The sequence below is a fragment of the Magallana gigas genome, chromosome 8 (assembly GCF_963853765.1).
Source record: "Magallana gigas chromosome 8, xbMagGiga1.1, whole genome shotgun sequence".
Lineage (NCBI taxonomy): Eukaryota > Metazoa > Mollusca > Bivalvia > Ostreida > Ostreidae > Magallana > Magallana gigas.
In genome coordinates, this window is record NC_088860.1 from 6,871,081 (window position 1) to 6,889,358 (window position 18,278).

Here is an 18,278-nt window from a genome sequence, read left to right on the forward strand (position 1 = left end):
TTTGAAGCCAAACTTATCTTTGATTCAAATAATAATAATAATAATATCTGACTTCGCGTGCGACGCGTTATACTTATCAAATAAGTACAAATAGCAGACTGCAATGACTTAAATTCTACAATGTTTTGATTTAAAATTTAATTCAGTTGAAGGGATAAAATGACACATTCTTATTCTGTCGAGAAGAATATTTGAGAAAAAAATATATTACCACTCTGCATTTAATATATACGCGTTAAATTATGTAAATCACTTGAGATGTACAGTGGAGAGAATCAAGGTTCAATGAAGCCGACCTATCACTAATTGTCTTGTGCTTTTGACTCACAATGACTTGTAGAAATGACGTCACACCACGGTGGTCCTCGAGGATATATATATGTATCTCCATATATAGAAGTACACATATTTATATCAGTAAGTGTCAGCCACAAGCCCACCTTCTTTCTTCTCGCCTTAGCAAGATACAAGGGTATCAGACGCTGTAAAGGTCGAGCGGCCATATTTTAGGAGCTTGCAGAAATAGAACACCGGGGTTTTCTGTCTTCTATGTAAAATGTTTCGCGTCAAATTTCTAGATTTTTGTTATCTTGATGAGAATCAATGATAGCAGATCTTAATCAGATAAGTCTTGAGATAATGGCGCGAGGATCGTGTAATTACTATGACATCTCATCATGATGTTGTATAATAGTGACCGCTTAGTAGGGCATTCTCATTTCGTTACTACCCTAGATTCTTTATGAAATAAAGAAAGATGATGTACTCCATGGAAAGTAATCGGTATCAAATTAAAACGAAATATTTAAAACTTGTGAAATATAAGTAAACTATCTTGTCATGTTGAGGTTTATTATGGGTAAAGAAATGTAAAAACGGATCACCGACAACTGTAACTTGAAAACGCTCAATTAAAATTTCAGGAGCATATTAAGCTTTAGAAAAACCACCATCATTCACTTTTAAAGGAAGTGATTCTGTTGTGGAGTACTTGCCTCCTATCCTGTCTGTGGTGAGCTAATTACAGTCCTTCTTTTCCTCGGTTTTTAGACCTACCCTGCAGCACCAAGTAGCAAAGTTCGTAACCCTACCCAATTTTTACCACATTTATTTCTATAAATCGTGTCATACCCCTCCCAACCCTTGTACACCCCCCCAACCCTTCTACCCCCCCAACAAATGATTTGTTTAGAAGATTAAATGAACAAAACAACAACAACCCTGTAGTACCCGAATACCTAAGGTCGTAACCCTATACCCAAAATTCACCACATTTATTTCTATAAATCGTGTCATACCCCTCCCGACCCTTGTAACCCCCAAACCAAGGATTTGTTTGACGAATAAATAAAACAACAACCGCTGAAACAGTAACGGCATCAGGTTCAAGTTTTATAATTCAATTAAAACGCATACATCGGATGCATTTTCTTCTGATATCAATAATAAGTATGAATGTTGTACATGTACAGAATTTATATGAACTAATATTGTGCAGATTCACCTTAAAAATATTTCATAATAGACTCGATGAAATTCTTCGAAAAGTGAAGTTATACTGACTATGGTTAATTTCTTACCCCTCGTAGAATCATTTTAAACTTCTATAGTTGCATAATCAGTCAGATTTGTGTTTACAAACAAAAAGTTATAGTATTTTCACTTCCAAAAATATTGTGGTTGCCTAGCTCCGGATACCATGCATCCTCCAAAAATAAATTTAAAAAAAAAACCATGATAATACCCTCTCTCCCTTTACCAAAATGATGAATTTTACGGTATATGTAAGAATATTTACGATAAATTTCATCAGTGACTAATTATTTCATTGTATCGTGCAATTGTTGAAAACTATATAAATATAAGTAAAATATGAAGGACTCATTCTTTGAGTATTATCAGGTGATAAAATACGGTTGGACGTAATCAAATCTATCATAAAGCTCTCCTGGTTTTATTGGATATGACCGACCGTATTTGATCGCCTCATAATACTCAAAGAATGATTCCTAATATTCCTTAAAAATGTTAACATTTTTTAAACCCCAAGCTTTAATTGTTGAAATGACTTTAATGCAAATCAAATAGCCGCTTAAGGTTATATCAATTAAAATTCCATCTGAATGTTCTTCTGGTGTCAATATACGTATAAAAACAAAAACCCTGACCTTTGTATTTGACTAAAAAATGTACCCAAAAACCCGATGAATTATCAGAGCTATTTTATCTGATTTATATCATTCACTAGTCAGATTTCCATTGTTGATAAATATGAACAGCAGTTTACAAGTCATTAAATGTTTGGGTGGGAGTTAACTTTTTTGCCCTCAAAGACATTATAAAATAAAAAAAACAACTTTAGGTCGATTTCGTCATTAAACCCTTTTGTTATTCGGAGTTTTTGCTTTTACAGGAACTGAAACACGCTGCGGAGAAGTCACTCCACGTGACAAAAACATTACAGAAATCAAATTTATAATCAGAATAAAGCGTTGATAGGTAACCGCAATGAAGAATCAAGAATCTTTCTTTGTCTTCAATGCGATATGGACCCGTTTAAAAAAAACAAACAAATTCCTTGTGTGTATGAATGATGCAGATAACGGAGAAATTTTAAAATGTTATACTCTTGGCGAAATGTTTTTTTTCTTGTCTTTTTATTGCTAAACTGTTATTTCGTTACAACCCCCCCCCCCCCCCAAAAAAAAAATGATCCCGGTCCGAATCCCATGCGACACAGGTGATGATAAAGCAAATTTATGAAGCAGCATCAATACAGAGAAAATCCCTTTCTCTAAAACTAACGATGTGTAGACATTTTATGAACCCATGTATACATTTCATATCAAATTTCTATTAGATTCTTTCATCTCACATCTTTTGAAAACAAACGGGCGTTGGTCGTCGTCCTTTGAAATTGTTAAAGAGAGACATCGGTCTCTCCTACATGGACGCCATGCAAATGGTCTCGTGGCACACGGCCTGGTATTTTTAAACATTTAAAAACAGAAAGTGAAAAAGTGTGGGAGTTTAGCGCTTTTCTTTATTCGGAAAGTCTGTTGTAAATGTCTATTGAAATTAGAAAATTGAAATACATGTCCTAACGCAAGTAGATGTATAAAATACGGCGTAAAGATTTTTTAAGCACTTTTGAGAGACAAAGTTACATCACGCAAATCTACAATCTTTTAACCAAGACAGCTCGCGATCGAATTCCGCCTATCATGTTATGTTCCTTTATTCACTGAGGCGAGATCCGCGAATCCTACCCTTGTCTACAATGTGGGGGGCTTCTATTGCTGCTAAAAGATTCTACGTTCTTCGCAGAGAGAGAGAGAGAGAGAGAGAGAGAGAGAGATAGATTACTCATGAGGAAGTAGAAGCTACAAGCCAAATGACCTGGTTTGTTTATCATAATACAAACTGCTCACATATTTATCTCCTTCACCTCTGTTAATTTTTAGATCTTAGTCATTCATTAAAAACTACGCTGAATTCTAGTAAAAGTACATTTATAAATATTTCCCAGCAAACACCATTTCATCCAATCGCACCCTGCGTCACGCTTCATTTGTACTACTTTTAGCGTGTTATATATTCCATAGCAACCGACAAGCGTTGTTGACCACGCACGTTTCTCAGCAAATTCAAAACAAACAAATGAATTGAAAAATAACAAGCAATTTATTACTACGAGAAAAAAAATGTGGTTATTGCCGATGATATTTGAAAAAGACACACCCTTCAGAGGTAACGAGTAAGTGTTAAAAATACGGGTGGGGTTACAAATTTGGAAGTCATCCATAAAACTAGCAACCTTTGTTCATACAGATAATGAAAAACGTCACATCAAGAGATCTAAAACTGAATTTTTTGTAGAGCACTGTACAGTATTTCTAACTGGCTTCAAAATGTGTAATTCAGAGTTGAACACGACATACTGAATACGTAAGAGAAAAGAGATTCATAAACTAAAATAATTTTAAAAAATCTCAAGATTTAATTAAATACTAATAACAACAAATAAATTATCTAAAAACCCAAACAACTATATATATATCACAGCTACAAACATGTAGATACATAAAACTTGCTATCAATACATGTATATCAAAATATCCCTACACTAGTATAAATAAGGTATCTATATTTATTCAAAAATATACCTACAGCATGTACATGTAGTACAAACACAAATCCTGATTATATTAAGAAAAAAATCCTAACATTGCATTTATTTTCTAAAATGAACATAACAAGAGTCTATCATTACAAAAAAGTAAGCTTTTAATTAAAACTTTAAAAAAGCTCATTGATAAAATAAAAACCATTCCCTTCTCCTCTTGTATACCAATGCCTGGTTTTAAAAGGAGAAAAAAACACCAAAACTCAACTTAAATCCAAACGTCAGTTGGACAGGAGTTCAGTAAAACAGTTTGTAGAGGAGCATGACTTTGGATGTGGCATCCAAGATATGTAAAATGTCACTTACAGAGTTGGCATTCCTGATTGACCCCTTCCTGGGGGAGGGAGTGATTGTGATAAAGCTTAAGATTGGTGGTAAATAAAATACATTGATAAAGCTACACCAGTTCTACAAAATATAACAAACACAAGCCATAATGGATTAGTTAGAACCTGCTACAACTAAGTGATTTTATATCATAACAAACAGTAAGATATTTCCTTCAAACAATTACATGTAGTATTTAATCAAACAACTTTCAAAATTATTTTGGACTTTCATAGAGAGAGAGAGAGAGAGAGAGAGAGAGAGAGATTCCTTTGAATTATTGTCCCTTCTGATTTAATGAAAAATCACCCATCACCAACACCAACATTCCAAGTACATGTAGAGCAACTTGTTAAAAAAACTCCCAGAAAACATTTCTTAATAGAATACCAATAATCAAGTCGAACAGTTTTCCATGACATTCCATAATATTAAACACAAACCCATATAAAAAAAAAAATACTCTCCATCTTTACCATAAAATTTTCTAGTCCCACAACATGAATAGAAGTGAAAACAATGGTGGCAAGAAAACACAAAACAAAGATGTCCATGGCCAACACAAGCCAAATCTGATGCCCTGTACAACGCAGGACAAAAACATGACATAGTAACAAATCAGAAAGCGCCAATACAACATAGGACAAAAACATGACATAATAACAAATCAGAAAGCGCCCATACAACATAGGACAAAAACTTGACATAATAACAAATCAGAAAGCGCCCATACAACATAGGACAAAAACATGACATAGTAACAAATTAGAAAGTGCCAATACAACATGATGAAATATAAGACATAGTAACAAAGCAGAGAGTATAGAAATAAACAGCACTGATTCATTAATTCCAAACACAGACGATTTATCTTCATTACAATACGGAGATATAATAGCACACACAAAGTCACAAACTATGGATTTAATATAGAGTTAACAAACAGATTTTAGTGATTAGTAATCAAAGTCAACATGCATTTGATATTAATTAAAAAAAAATTCCATACAATATGCTTAAAAAAATGCTACAAATAACTTTAAAAAAAAGTTCCTATATGATAACCTTAATGACTTTTAAGTACAAAACTGCACAAGTATGAACTGTGTTTAAAAATGAGATCCATAAACTCATAGGTTAAAGCAGAAAAATCATCAAAATTTTCCACACAAAAATAAGAGTTAGTATTGATCATTGATGAACATATAATATTCATGTTCTAGATTGCACTGCAAGTGTAAATTCCAAAATGGTCAAAATGAGAGACAGTTACCCAAGAATAAAATGAGAAAACAACATGCTACAGTTCTGATTGCCTTTACTGTTGTGTAAGTTTCATTTTCTGTAAAAATATCCATAAAACTGCTTTGATAATGAAAATACATCAAAATATAAAATAGTATTTTCCTTCTGTTGGCAAATGGCACAATAAGCTTAGCAGATCAGGATTTTGGAAGATTATCATTTTATTACATTTAAAGAGAGACAACTCCATGTTCATCACATTTAACAAAAATAGCACCATGAAGAAAAAGCTAGGTCATTAATCATTCATCGAATATATATTTACAACTAGATGTAACAAGATATACTATCAACTTGTAGACTCATAATTATTAATTAGAGCTTAAAATAAAAATTTTCAATATATTTTGAAAAAAACAAATAGAAAAAAAGAGAGAAATTTCAGAGAAAATCAAGACATTGAAAAAAGAGAATAAAGATGATGGAGGGCTTCTGCGACCCGTGAGCCAAGTCCTTCCCCCTGATTTCCTGACAGTACTGTAGGTAGCAGCAATGACCTTTTTGTCCTAAAATCCACCCCAAACTGTCACACAGTGGTCTGTTTCTTGAAGTCTAAGGAGGCCGAGTTGACACAGAATCTCAGCCCGGTGGGCTTCGGGCCATCGTCAAATACATGACCTATGTGTGAGTTACAGTCAGCGCATTTGGCCTCCACCCGTGCAATTCCTACAACACAAACAAATCCCTCACTATCAGAACCATCATGCACCATTGCTCTCTGTTCATACCGTGATATGTTTATTATACATGTACTAAAGAGTGTAATTTTTTTTATTCGTTAAAGAAACATTCACTATGATTTATACAAAATTCGTATGTGAACTTCCTCCATTAAAAATACAATTCTGTATAGCTAATTAAAGCAAAAGACTCAATCACAAATTCATATACATGCATGTAAATTAAATATACATGTATGTAAATTAAATATAAATGTAAATTAAAATTCAGGAAGTAGCTCCCAAATTACAAAATTATAGGAAAGAGGTCTCAAGCTTGAATTCTCATTTTAAAGTTATCTAATTGAATGAATGTTTTTTTCTCTTAAACTATTTCAATGGTAAATGAGGTACAAAGAAACAAAAATATTTGCAAATGTCAAATGCAGGGTCAAGTTAGGAACAGTACAGAAATTAAATTCTGAATCCTACAGATTGATTACTTTTATTTAGTCAAATTAAATCATTAAAAATATGAAACCTCATATTCTCTGATGCAAAGAAAAACCAACAATATTTAATCAATCTTCATTGTTTATTGGCTTAAAACTGAATTTTTAAATTGTCACATTTACAATTTGTTCCTGGTTATGTTTAATCTTTTTATCACAGTTCAGATTTGAATTTGATCTCTGATTTGGATTGGAAAAGAAGAGCTGCAGAATTGATGCAGTAACGCAACCCTGTTGGATTCGGACCATCATCAAAAACATGCCCTAAATGGGCCCCACACTTTGAACAGACCACCTCCCTTCTTCTCATTCCTGCCAATAAAAATCAGAATTCACACTTGCTTTTTTGAATCTCAACTTTGCTTCCCAACATCTGCTTGCTAAACATTGACTTGTATGAAGTCTATAGTGTTCTCAATGCATGTTTAGTAAAATGACATATCTTTATTGATCAGAGTTTTTTGAGACAAAATTGTTAAAAGTATACCATTGTTAGACTTTGTATCATTGTCTAAGAAAAGGGGAGCATAAAAGCAACAGCTAATGTACTTTACTTAGGAGCCGTAATGATGTTGGCTCTAAATATGTGAGCAAAAAAGACAAACTTTTTGTGATATTTTTTTATGGTTTTTTTCCATTCATTAAGTACATGTACATGACAAAACGCTTTGATCGGACATAGTGCATTTAAGGAAATCAGGTTACTATGGTAACTCTTACCATGAGACATGTCATCTTTGACAGTGATGTGCTTTTTACTGACGACGTCATAGAAGGCGGGCCAGCCAGACTTGGAGTCGTACTTTGTGTCTGAAGAGAACAGCTGATTTCCACACACCACACATGTGTACACCCCCTCCTCTTTGTTGCTTACATATTTACCGGAAAACGCCCTGTCAACACATACAAAGAACAAATATGAAAGGATGGTATTCATTGCAGAGCTTTGATGTGTATAGCTACATCATAAGAAAGCATTGAGCACCCCTGCTGACTCGACAGTATACATGGTATATGGATACACACACTTATCTCATTAAAACAGGTTCATCAAGTCATCATGTCTAGACATGAACCAATTTCAAAAGTAAAAAGGGTTTATAGAGAGACACATCACATTCTTCCATTCTTTAATAAATCCATTTTCAAAATGTCAACAGCGTTTTACTCAGCAGTTACATTTTGCATTTACAACAAAATAACAGTTATAAGAGCTCCAGCATTTTGCAAACTAGCCTCGATCATCTATTACTAACAGCACAGTGTCATATAAAATCAAGCCAAGAATTACTAGTACAGTATGCATCAGATAAGTTATTTGAAAGAAAAATTGATTGTCCCCTTTAAGCTAAAAACAGTTCTAAAAAATAAGCAAATATATTCATATATATGTACTTCTACATATTAAAATAGCAGGTATTAACACATTCTTTTTATGAAAATAATTTTCAAAATTATCAAACAAAATATATTTCTACATGTTATTGTATATTCCTGACATGTATACTACCGGTACTTTTCTTGATACTAAATATAAATTTTTAAAATTATCATATTAGAATTGTAATCATATTTGAATTGTATACTTTTACATTTGATTGTTTTACTTCTCATGATAATAATTTCCAATATGAGTATTCAAATTCATATACTTCTACATATTACTGTATTTACTTTTCAGTTCCTCGCTCCTGAGTCACATGGTACTCAATGGGGGTGAGGCGTTTCTTCAGCTCAGCCTTGGGGAAGCTGACCGGGCAATCAGACCCTCCGCCACATGAGGATTTCAACTTCCTGATCTGCGGAGCAGTTTCCCGCTTGGCCGAGGTTACTGCATGAAGGATATTCATCCAGGAGATGATCAAAACCAGGTCAAAGGTCAGTGCATTCATAGACACTCACCTAGTGAATAGAAATAATTCTCACCAATAAAATCAAATCATACATGAACATGTAATAGAACTTAATATCAATCGTTTGAACTTGTTCTGCAATAATGCTAAAAAAAAAACACACACAAAAAGACTTTAAAAATAAGAAAATACTAAGACCAAAAATATCAGCTCTAGTTAATAAAAATAATTTTCCAAGATAAAAGTAATTGATATATGTTACAGAGGTATTTAAATAACTTTAAATCACTCATTTTCCATATAAAACAATCTTTTTTTTTAAAGACACATACTTGAAAACAAAAAAATCAGACAACTTGTAATGGTAAATCAAAAGAAAATTCCTCATCATCAATCAAATTGTTCCAACAGAGAAAGCTGATTCAACACAGGAGCACTGATATTTACAAGTAAACACACTAGAAGCATTCATTTCAGAGGTTTTGTTTGAAACACAAGATAAATACACATACAAAATCCACCCTGCTAACTCTGTACAATGCTATCTCTCCAGTGGCGAGGAGATGCAATATTATCATAATCCTACATTACACAAACACACAACTTCTCCCAGCTTTGTTGCTGACTTCAGCTAGAGGTCAACAAACAATATTGATATGGTGAACTTTCCCAAACACAACAAATAAAAACCTTGCTTACAGGGGCCTGTTGATACTACTGAAGTCTTGCTCCCATTTGGTAATACCGATCCACGCAATTGATGAAGCTTACGTCTACAATCCATGGAGGCTAGCTACTACAGCTAAAGATTCTGTTTTTACCTGCAGTGCGCCAACATATCAACAAACAGGTTGCTGTGTCTGTTGGGTAATGGATTGAGGGAGGGGGGTGCCAATAATGACATTTCAGGATGTACTTTTGTATGTATGTACACATCGAGTTACATGTGTATAGACAACGTTAGTGCAATTAGGAGATTCAGGGTTCTCTCCATGGAGAGAATACTTATACCATGTATGTTTATCTTTCTCCCACAGGCACACACTGGGAAGAGTAAAAATGTATAAACCAAGTGGTATTTCTTACACTATAATACATGTGTTAGATAAATAAACATCTGCCTCTTATAAATGTTAAGATAAATAAACAGCAAACAGCAAAAATCGCCACAATAATCAAGAGAACAAATAGCAGGTTGACCTCCTTACATGTACTACTCGTTACCTGCCCAATTGTTCCCGTTATCTAGTCCACCTGTCTGCCTTAGCTGTCCAAATCTTTCCTCTCCTCTTTATTACTTTAGATGTCCGGGATACAATCGAGATACTGGATCTCACTGGCTTTCAGGCATCCTTCATTGGGTCAGATATTTATTGATGTGCAAATGTAAGTGGGTGATGGGGTGGGGGACGACAGGAATGACGTGCAGGACAAGTAGAGTTTCCCCTGATCTCAGATGAGTGGTTTAATTGTTGGTGTATCAGTGTCTTAAAGGAAATTGGAGATCTTAATGATCAGAACAGATCATCACACATCCTATTGCAATTTGTTGGGTTTTTGTTGGCCAAGTGTGCACGTATAAGATATCTACTCTGTAGTACAGTAAGAGGGGGTTTGTGTGATAAGGCCAATCAACATCCACTCTCCATACATCATTCAAACCAAGTTTATGGTTCACAAAGTATGCATGCATCAAATTCTTGCAAGGCATTAGATTGAGATGATAAAATAAATTGATTGAAATGATAAAAAGCATGGTATATACCAATTCAAAAACTTATTGAAATATACAAGACAATGAAAAAAATATATATACAAATCTTAAAGCAGACTTAATTGATCACAAACACACTAAGTCAAAGGTCAGTTGTGTTCAGAAATTGTGTCTGTCGGTGTCCACAGCAAAAAAACTCTGATGAATCCTAAGGTCACAAGTTAATTGTATATTTTGATAAAATGATGAAAGATATTCTACAATGAATTGAAATTGTTAAACAGAATGGCAAGCAGATCTTAAGGTCAATCCAATTTATACCCAGTGCTTAAAGAAGATACAAGATCAAAGACTGTCGAGACAATAATGCACATGCTTTGTCTCCTAACTGTTCTAAAGATTTCAGTTACAGAGCTGGGTGTATCAGATTTCTCATCCAACATAACTCGATGTTGTACCTTTAATTACACAAAATTTTAAAAAACATCAATGACAAAATTTTGAATAGATAAAATTTTGTGAATATCCTACATTTACATGTAAGAAAGGCTGGTTAATTAAAACTAAAAAACAAATAAACAAGACAGATTTAAACTGTACCTGTGTTAGTTTTTTTTTAAGCCTGGTGTTCCCCATCAGTTTGATATCCGCATTTTGTAAACTTTATAGATCTATAAAAATACACGTATATTGCTTATCTTGTTTTGAAAATTGAGGCTCCAGTAGGGAGAAACAATTTTGATGCAAAGAGTATTTTTAATACAGCCTTTTAAACTGAATGAATATAATAACATGCTATAAATCATAAGGTCCGAGCAAAATGGAAAATAAATACTTAGAATTTTCCACTACCATGGTCATTAATAAAATGATGATTCAGCAGAATCGTTGTATGACCAGTTATGACCGGGGGGGGGGGGGGGGGGGGGGGGGGGGGGGGGGGGGGGGTATAGCTACTGTGGGCTGAATTACTGGACCAGTAGCCAGCCTGTACCCCATCGATAAAGCTCATCTCCACCTTTGTTCATGCAGTCAACCGTACCTTATGAATATTAGATTTTAAATTGAATATATCTTTTTTAAAATTCTGAAAATAAATATGATAAATATGGGCTATGTGGAGAAATATCTATTTCATGATATGACCTGTGGTGTAAAGCCACTGAAGGTCAGAATTAATGGACCAAAGCAAGTCTCTACCCTATCATTTAAGTTCATCTCTCCATAGTCAACCAAATCTTAGGAATATGATACTGAAAATGTAAATCTCTTCTGAAGTTTATGCATTAAAATTTTGTTTACAAGAAATTGGCTACATGGAGAAATATTTCTTTCAAGAGTATATACAATGGTAATCTTGTGTGCTGACTGTATAACCTTACAATATTTTTTTATTTGTCAATGACATATGTGTAGTGACAACTTGTACAAGTATTAGTATCTCCACATGAAAACTAGTTTTATAAATAATGCATAAAATTTTATGACATAGAACAAGTATTAATCTTAAGAACACTGAATGTCAGCTGGAGAAAGATCTTTACACTTTTATATGATATACAATTGTGGCAATTACACACAAATCTACAGCATATATACATGTTGCAGATAGGTTTACATATATTACAAGAGATAATACAAAGTTGAATATTTATATGCAATTTGTTATGCTTGTTTGCCATCTCCTTCTAAAATCAAATACATGTAATAAGTTAAGGATAGACACTTGTTAATCCCAGTTGTTTTTGACTGGAATTTTCATTAGTGATGGATAATCAACTCGAGAGCTCTTTCCTAGCTCACAGTAAGAAGTAAAAGCCTCCAGAGCCAATTACCTTTCAACTGAACAAGCACAATAAAGAGAAAGCAATGCTGTATCCATGGACTCAAAACATTGAACTTAAAGCAGCACAAAGTCATCATTAGCTTCTGTAATGCAATTACTGTGTAGTAACCAGTATTATGGCAGCTACGTATTTTGCGCGTCATAATTTGGGCAATTAATGTACTGTATGTATGAAAATAAAAAATTAAAGTGCATCAATGACGTGACAGGGAGAGCCAGTGCCATATTTCAAAATAGTTTTTAGCAAAGTCATGACAGCAGTAAGTAAACCATTCAGTCGGGCAGCTATTGAGTTTTCCATCAACTTGATTTAAAGGTATAAGATACATCCCAGACTTTCTGGCATTCATACAGACAAACAATCCAGCCAACATCCGACTAGCTTACAGCTACACGTTAGCTACCATTACTTAGGGTCTACATGTATAAAATAAGCAATTCTCAATTTCAGACATGCATTTTTAGGATCTACAGTTACTGTACATTCTCTCAATTAACGATCTTGACCGCATTACATGTACTAGGTTATACATTTGTACATGTACCTAGGTTATTCCCCCATCTATCTTGCCACTGGCAAAATTTGAAAAACCACAGATTATAATATCGATCAATCTTAATGTCTTAGTGAAGAGACTGTTGAGAATTGTAATTCTGAGAGCACAATGCATAGGTCTTAACTTAAAAATGTGTTCAACACTCTGATTTGCCAACTTAAAGTTCTAAAAGCTGCACACAAATCTACATTTTATTACAATTACCATTACAACTCTTCCGGAAAAACTGAAACAACTTTGTAAATGGGCTAGATACCATAATACCTTTTCATTTGAATTCACAAAGATAGGTTGTATGGAGAACAGAAAATATATGTAGGAAGATAACAATACATTCAGGCCAGGATCAAAGGAACTTCATAAACATTTCTTGATTCATTATTTGTTTCACAATTATGTTTTATGATTGATGTAAAATTCAAAAAACATTTTTTCAAGATTATAAAAAAATCTATTATGATTTTAATATGCTGCCAAAATACTGTGGAATATTTTGAATTCATGGTGGCTCACTTTTTGTGGCATTCACAAAAATTGGCCCCCACAAATTTAAATGATTCCACAGTATATCACTGTATGAAGTTTACTGTAAACTAAAATTAGGTAGTTATTAGTGTATCTCCAATGAAATCAACTTTTAAATTAATGTCAAGCAGTTTGACAGAGCAGCATACTTTTAGTGATTCTACTGCTCTCAAGATGTTTGCGAAATTAATAATGACCACTGTAAAATTTCCCAGTTGCTTAAAACAGCATGTATAATTAGTAAGGAGCAGAAATACCCATTATAACCCTGTGAATTTGTTTTTTCTAATTTGCAATTTCTTCTCTGATGATATGCATTTATAATAATTTTAACTGACACCTCACCATGCTCACTGCACCATTATTCTTAATCATGTAAACTGCATACAAAGTATAATTTAAGTTATACATTCAAATAACCATTACCCCCTTTTAAATAATCCAACACAAGGCAGTCGTTGTAGTTATTAGGTCTGAGGAAAAGCCAACTTTAGGGACACACCTAATTCATGCAGAAGCAAAATAAATACAAGTTTTACACATCAATACTTTGAATACCACAACATTTCATGCAAAAAAAATAAAATAAAATACACCTATTGCCGGATTTGCCTCATGTGTTTCTTTTTAAGAAACCAAATCAATACATATACCAGTACACAAACGTGTACATTCAGTAATGCTAAGTGACAGCTATGATTGCACACCATAAGAATACAATTCATAAATTTTGTGGTGGAATCCTAAGCCACCCTACTACAACCTTGTATGTCACTATGAATAGATTTGTGATAGAGATCCCCAGGAGGTAATCTTGCTACCTGTCTAAGAGTCTGGCAATAATTCATCCTCAGACTATTATGAAAACTTCTTTCAAAAGTGGTTGATAACATTCAATATCATACTACTGTGTAGGGTTGGATACCGTTAAGGATAAAACGGTACGACACCATACTGGTATTTTTAAAATGATACCGTATTTTTAACGACAGGTACTAGACCTCAATAAATGAGAATGATAAGTATTTTTTTCAATAAATGTGTTTTTGATCTTTCAGTGTTATAATTTAAAAAGATAGTATCATATATTTACAATAACATATGAGTTTACAAACTATGTTTATGCTTCAATATTTTAATAAAAGATTAACAAACAAATAAATTAAATCTAATTTCAAATGTTTAGTAAAGTTCCTTGTGGTTTCCCCTTTTTCCAGGCAAAATAACTGGCAATTGTTGCAAACACCACCATCTGATTTCCTACTGAAATGAGACTAAACAGCCGACCGGTTTACCCGGTTGCCAGCCATTGTTTGGTTGCATTAATTGAAGAAACATCAGAAAATAGAACGGAAATAAATAAAAAACTTTCGCGCCATTTTGTCTTTTTAATTTACATTTATTGTCAGAATAAAATTTAAACACTATCATTGTAAATTTATTTTAGTTCTTTTTTTTTTAAAAACTTATTATTTGATTTATTAAAGTATTGGCAGTCGAATCAAGTATCGTACTAAGAATGATAAAGCTCATATTTCGTTAATTAGCCTATCCTTTTAATACGCGGAGAATTCGATTTTAGCGAGTCTGTAATCGTTTTTTTAAAATCATTTTAATTGTATAAAAAGGTTTCAAAGATACATAAATACCGTTATTAGTACCGGTATTAAATGAAACGGTATTTTACCAGTATTTTTAAAGCAACTATTCGGTACGGTATTTGTACCATGTACCGGTATCCAACCCTACTATTGTGACTGTCAGACTGGTTCTAATACTGCACCAGATAGCTCAGTAAGAAAGCTCAGTGGGTAGAGCACCTGACTAGAGTTTCAGGGGGCATGGGTTCGAATCTCGGTCATTATTTCTCCAATCCTGTTACACACTCAGACACTATCATGAAAAATAACTGTAAATATCCTGATATCATAAGCAATTCATGTTAAAAAGGAATTTAACTTTCACTTAAAACAACGACATATAACGTTACATGTCAAAGCTTACAAGTTCCAGTTCACCAATTACGACTACGGCACCAAAAGATAAACATTCTGCCTGGCCTTCTCTGCACTGTGGAACATAGAGACCATTGAAAAACAGAGGGTAGCCGTTAAAACAATTGTTATAAGCTTTTGACCCGCACAAAACGTTAGATCAGCTATTAAATTCAAGTTCAACTACTTGCTACTCACTGACTACACAAAATAAAGACCATTTTACGGTTTTTTACCTATCAGTTCCAGTATCTTTATCAGTGTCAGGAGGATGACTTTTTCCCGGAACGAACGAAAAATTAAACTATAAAACCTAGAACTGTAATTTTAAATATTCCGGATTATTACACGCTACATCAACAAGGGATATAACTTGTAAGGAAACAATCTGAATTTTTTTTTATTTCATATCATTTTCTCATTTAACTTATTAAATATATTTCACCAACAAGCTGTATCATGTACATGTGTATACATTCTGATGCAACCACCGTGGCCACCATTCGTGTTTATAATACATCTTTTGAAGAAAGGGGGGGGGGGGGGGATAAGATAGCGCAAATGCCCATTTGATTTAGTCATGAAATGCAATTTCAAATTAAATTTTTTTCCAATTAAATCTATTTGATGATTTTGTAATAGAAGTTCGCAAAAGCACAATATATAACTCCGATTAGTTTTGAATATTTTAACAGACGATAAGAAAAAAAATATTGCCTTAAATTTTGGTGGTATCGAACCCACAGCCTAAAGATTAACTAAAGTCTGGTGTTTTAACCACTGAGCCATTTAGGCCACCAAAAAAGACGTTGTTTAAAGCTATGTGCGACTTTGGCCACAAATTTACGGACTTGTATTATTCTTAAAATCGTTAAAATGTTGGAATAAAAAATTATAAATTTAATGTACAGTGGGTCATCATTCCACGTTTTTGTTGATTGAAATCGGTTCGTTTTCCATTAGACCTTATTAAGACTATACGACAAAAATATGGAGCACAGACCCAATGAAGGCATTGAAGTTCTACAAAAATGACACTATTTGGAAGCTTTGATACGAATAAGCCGGTTCAAATCAACATCTTCAAAGTATTGAACAAACTAAAGGGGTACATATCAATGTTATGTTAAATATACATTGTTTTGAATGATATATATATTTTAAATTGGATTTGTTGATATTTAAATTTTCCTCCATATATAGACATTTTACACGCCTTTTCCACCCATCTTCAAAATTTCCTTTGAACAGCCAACCTTTGAAACTGAACGCTTTGTGGCTACATTTACTACTTTTTACTCATAAGGTTTGTGTTATTACACCTTTCTGATTCTTGTTTTACACCCACAATGTATTGACATTAGAGTAACACTTTGCAAATTATTTTCATTTATTTTGCGTTATTGTGTGTTTTGGATTCAACATTTTCCTTTTCTTTGTTTATCACGTTTCCTCTATTTTCCATGCATTGTTCAAGATCCATTATCTCTTAATTTTCCCAGACAGAGTAAGCGTTGACCATATATAACACTACTTCGATGATTCCCAGAGGCTCTCAGGATTCCACAACAGATGCATAAGAAAGATCAGTATGTACTGGCCAAACAAAATCACCAACAAGGCACTGTACGAGAAAACAACTCAAAGAAATATCATGATCCAGATAAAGTGAAAACGATTAAGATGGTTTGGACATACAGTAAGAAGGAACCCCAATAACATATCAGAAGTAGCGTTAAAATGGACTCTATCAGACGGGAAACGCCAGGGGAAGGCCAGAGGAAGACCAAAGGAAACTTGGAGAAGAACTCTGACCACCGAGTTCAAAAACACTGAAAAGACCTGGGGTGAAATGGAGAGAATCGCTAAAGACCGCGGTCACTGGAGGTCCCTGGATACAGCCTTGTGCGCCACCAGGTGCGAAGACGATAATTAAGTAAGTTAGTGCGACAAAAGTTTTCTCGTCATTTTCATCACAGTTTATCATGAAATACGAGAACCAGTTTAATACTTTAATTTTAAGAAATCTCTAAGTGTCTTTAAGCATTTGGATGATAATTTGATCATTTCATTGCCTTGGTTGTTTGTTCCAACTTTTGTATTCCATCCTTTCAAGATGATTAATGCATCATAAGATTGTGTATCATCTCCTATCTTTTGAAGGTTTCAGATAAGATATTCTCTTTTTCCTTTCTGTATTTTCTGTTGGTGTAAAGCACATTTCTGCAGTCAGTTTGGACGAAATCTAAATTGTATCTTGCTTGTAATATTGGCTATTATAACAGGTTAACTTTCCATTTTAAAAATATCTATATGAGCGTATTTTGTTTTAGTTTAGGCTACTTCTCAGCTATGAGATTTATCAATTCTTTCATAGTATGGTATTTGATGTTCTCGCACAAGTTGTTCTGACCTATTTAATGTCCACCTTGTTTCGTTTATTTCAAAGAGTTCGATCTTGTAACGCGTCATTTCTCTTACCACTTTTCCTGCAAGATTTCCTGTTTGATAGAGGATCTGGACGTTCCAGCAGCCCACTCTATGTGTTGATTCTTTGAGACGAAAGATATCTCCTATTGGGGAAGGGACAATCATATGTCATACCTTTAGTATCCAATATGATATCAACCCCTCCCCGTTTAAGGTTTCTGTAGCAGCTTTCGATGATGGAGGGGTTACTAGCCGTAAGAATAACTCCATAAACAGAGGGCTAATGTCAGGTTTGTCCATCGTTTAGATGACTGCTTTCTATAGCTTGAAATCGTGTTCATCTACATTTTCTTTACTGATTTTTTCCATA

The 18,278-nt window shown here is 33.6% G+C and overlaps 1 protein-coding gene across 9 annotated transcripts; it reads right to left on the minus strand.

Annotated features, from left to right (window-relative positions):
- Positions 1 to 3,665: 3,665 nt before the first annotated feature.
- Positions 3,666 to 15,815, minus strand: LOC105333480 (peptide methionine sulfoxide reductase MsrB). Of its 9 annotated transcripts, none has more exons than XM_011436482.4 (4): positions 15,715 to 15,815; positions 8,664 to 8,891; positions 7,710 to 7,882; positions 3,666 to 6,484 (listed from the first exon to the last, which is right to left on the minus strand). In XM_011436482.4, exons 2-4 carry the CDS (start codon positions 8,879 to 8,881, stop codon positions 6,345 to 6,347), a joined length of 531 nt encoding a protein of 176 aa, XP_011434784.1. In that variant the 5' UTR covers positions 8,882 to 8,891; positions 15,715 to 15,815; the 3' UTR covers positions 3,666 to 6,344. The 9 variants fall into 9 exon arrangements, with proteins under 9 accessions (XP_011434784.1, XP_011434785.1, XP_011434779.1 ...); XM_011436483.4 differs by lacking the exon at positions 15,715 to 15,815 and adding an exon at positions 10,067 to 10,309; XM_011436477.4 differs by lacking the exon at positions 3,666 to 6,484 and adding an exon at positions 7,054 to 7,301.
- Positions 15,816 to 18,278: the final 2,463 nt, after the last annotated feature.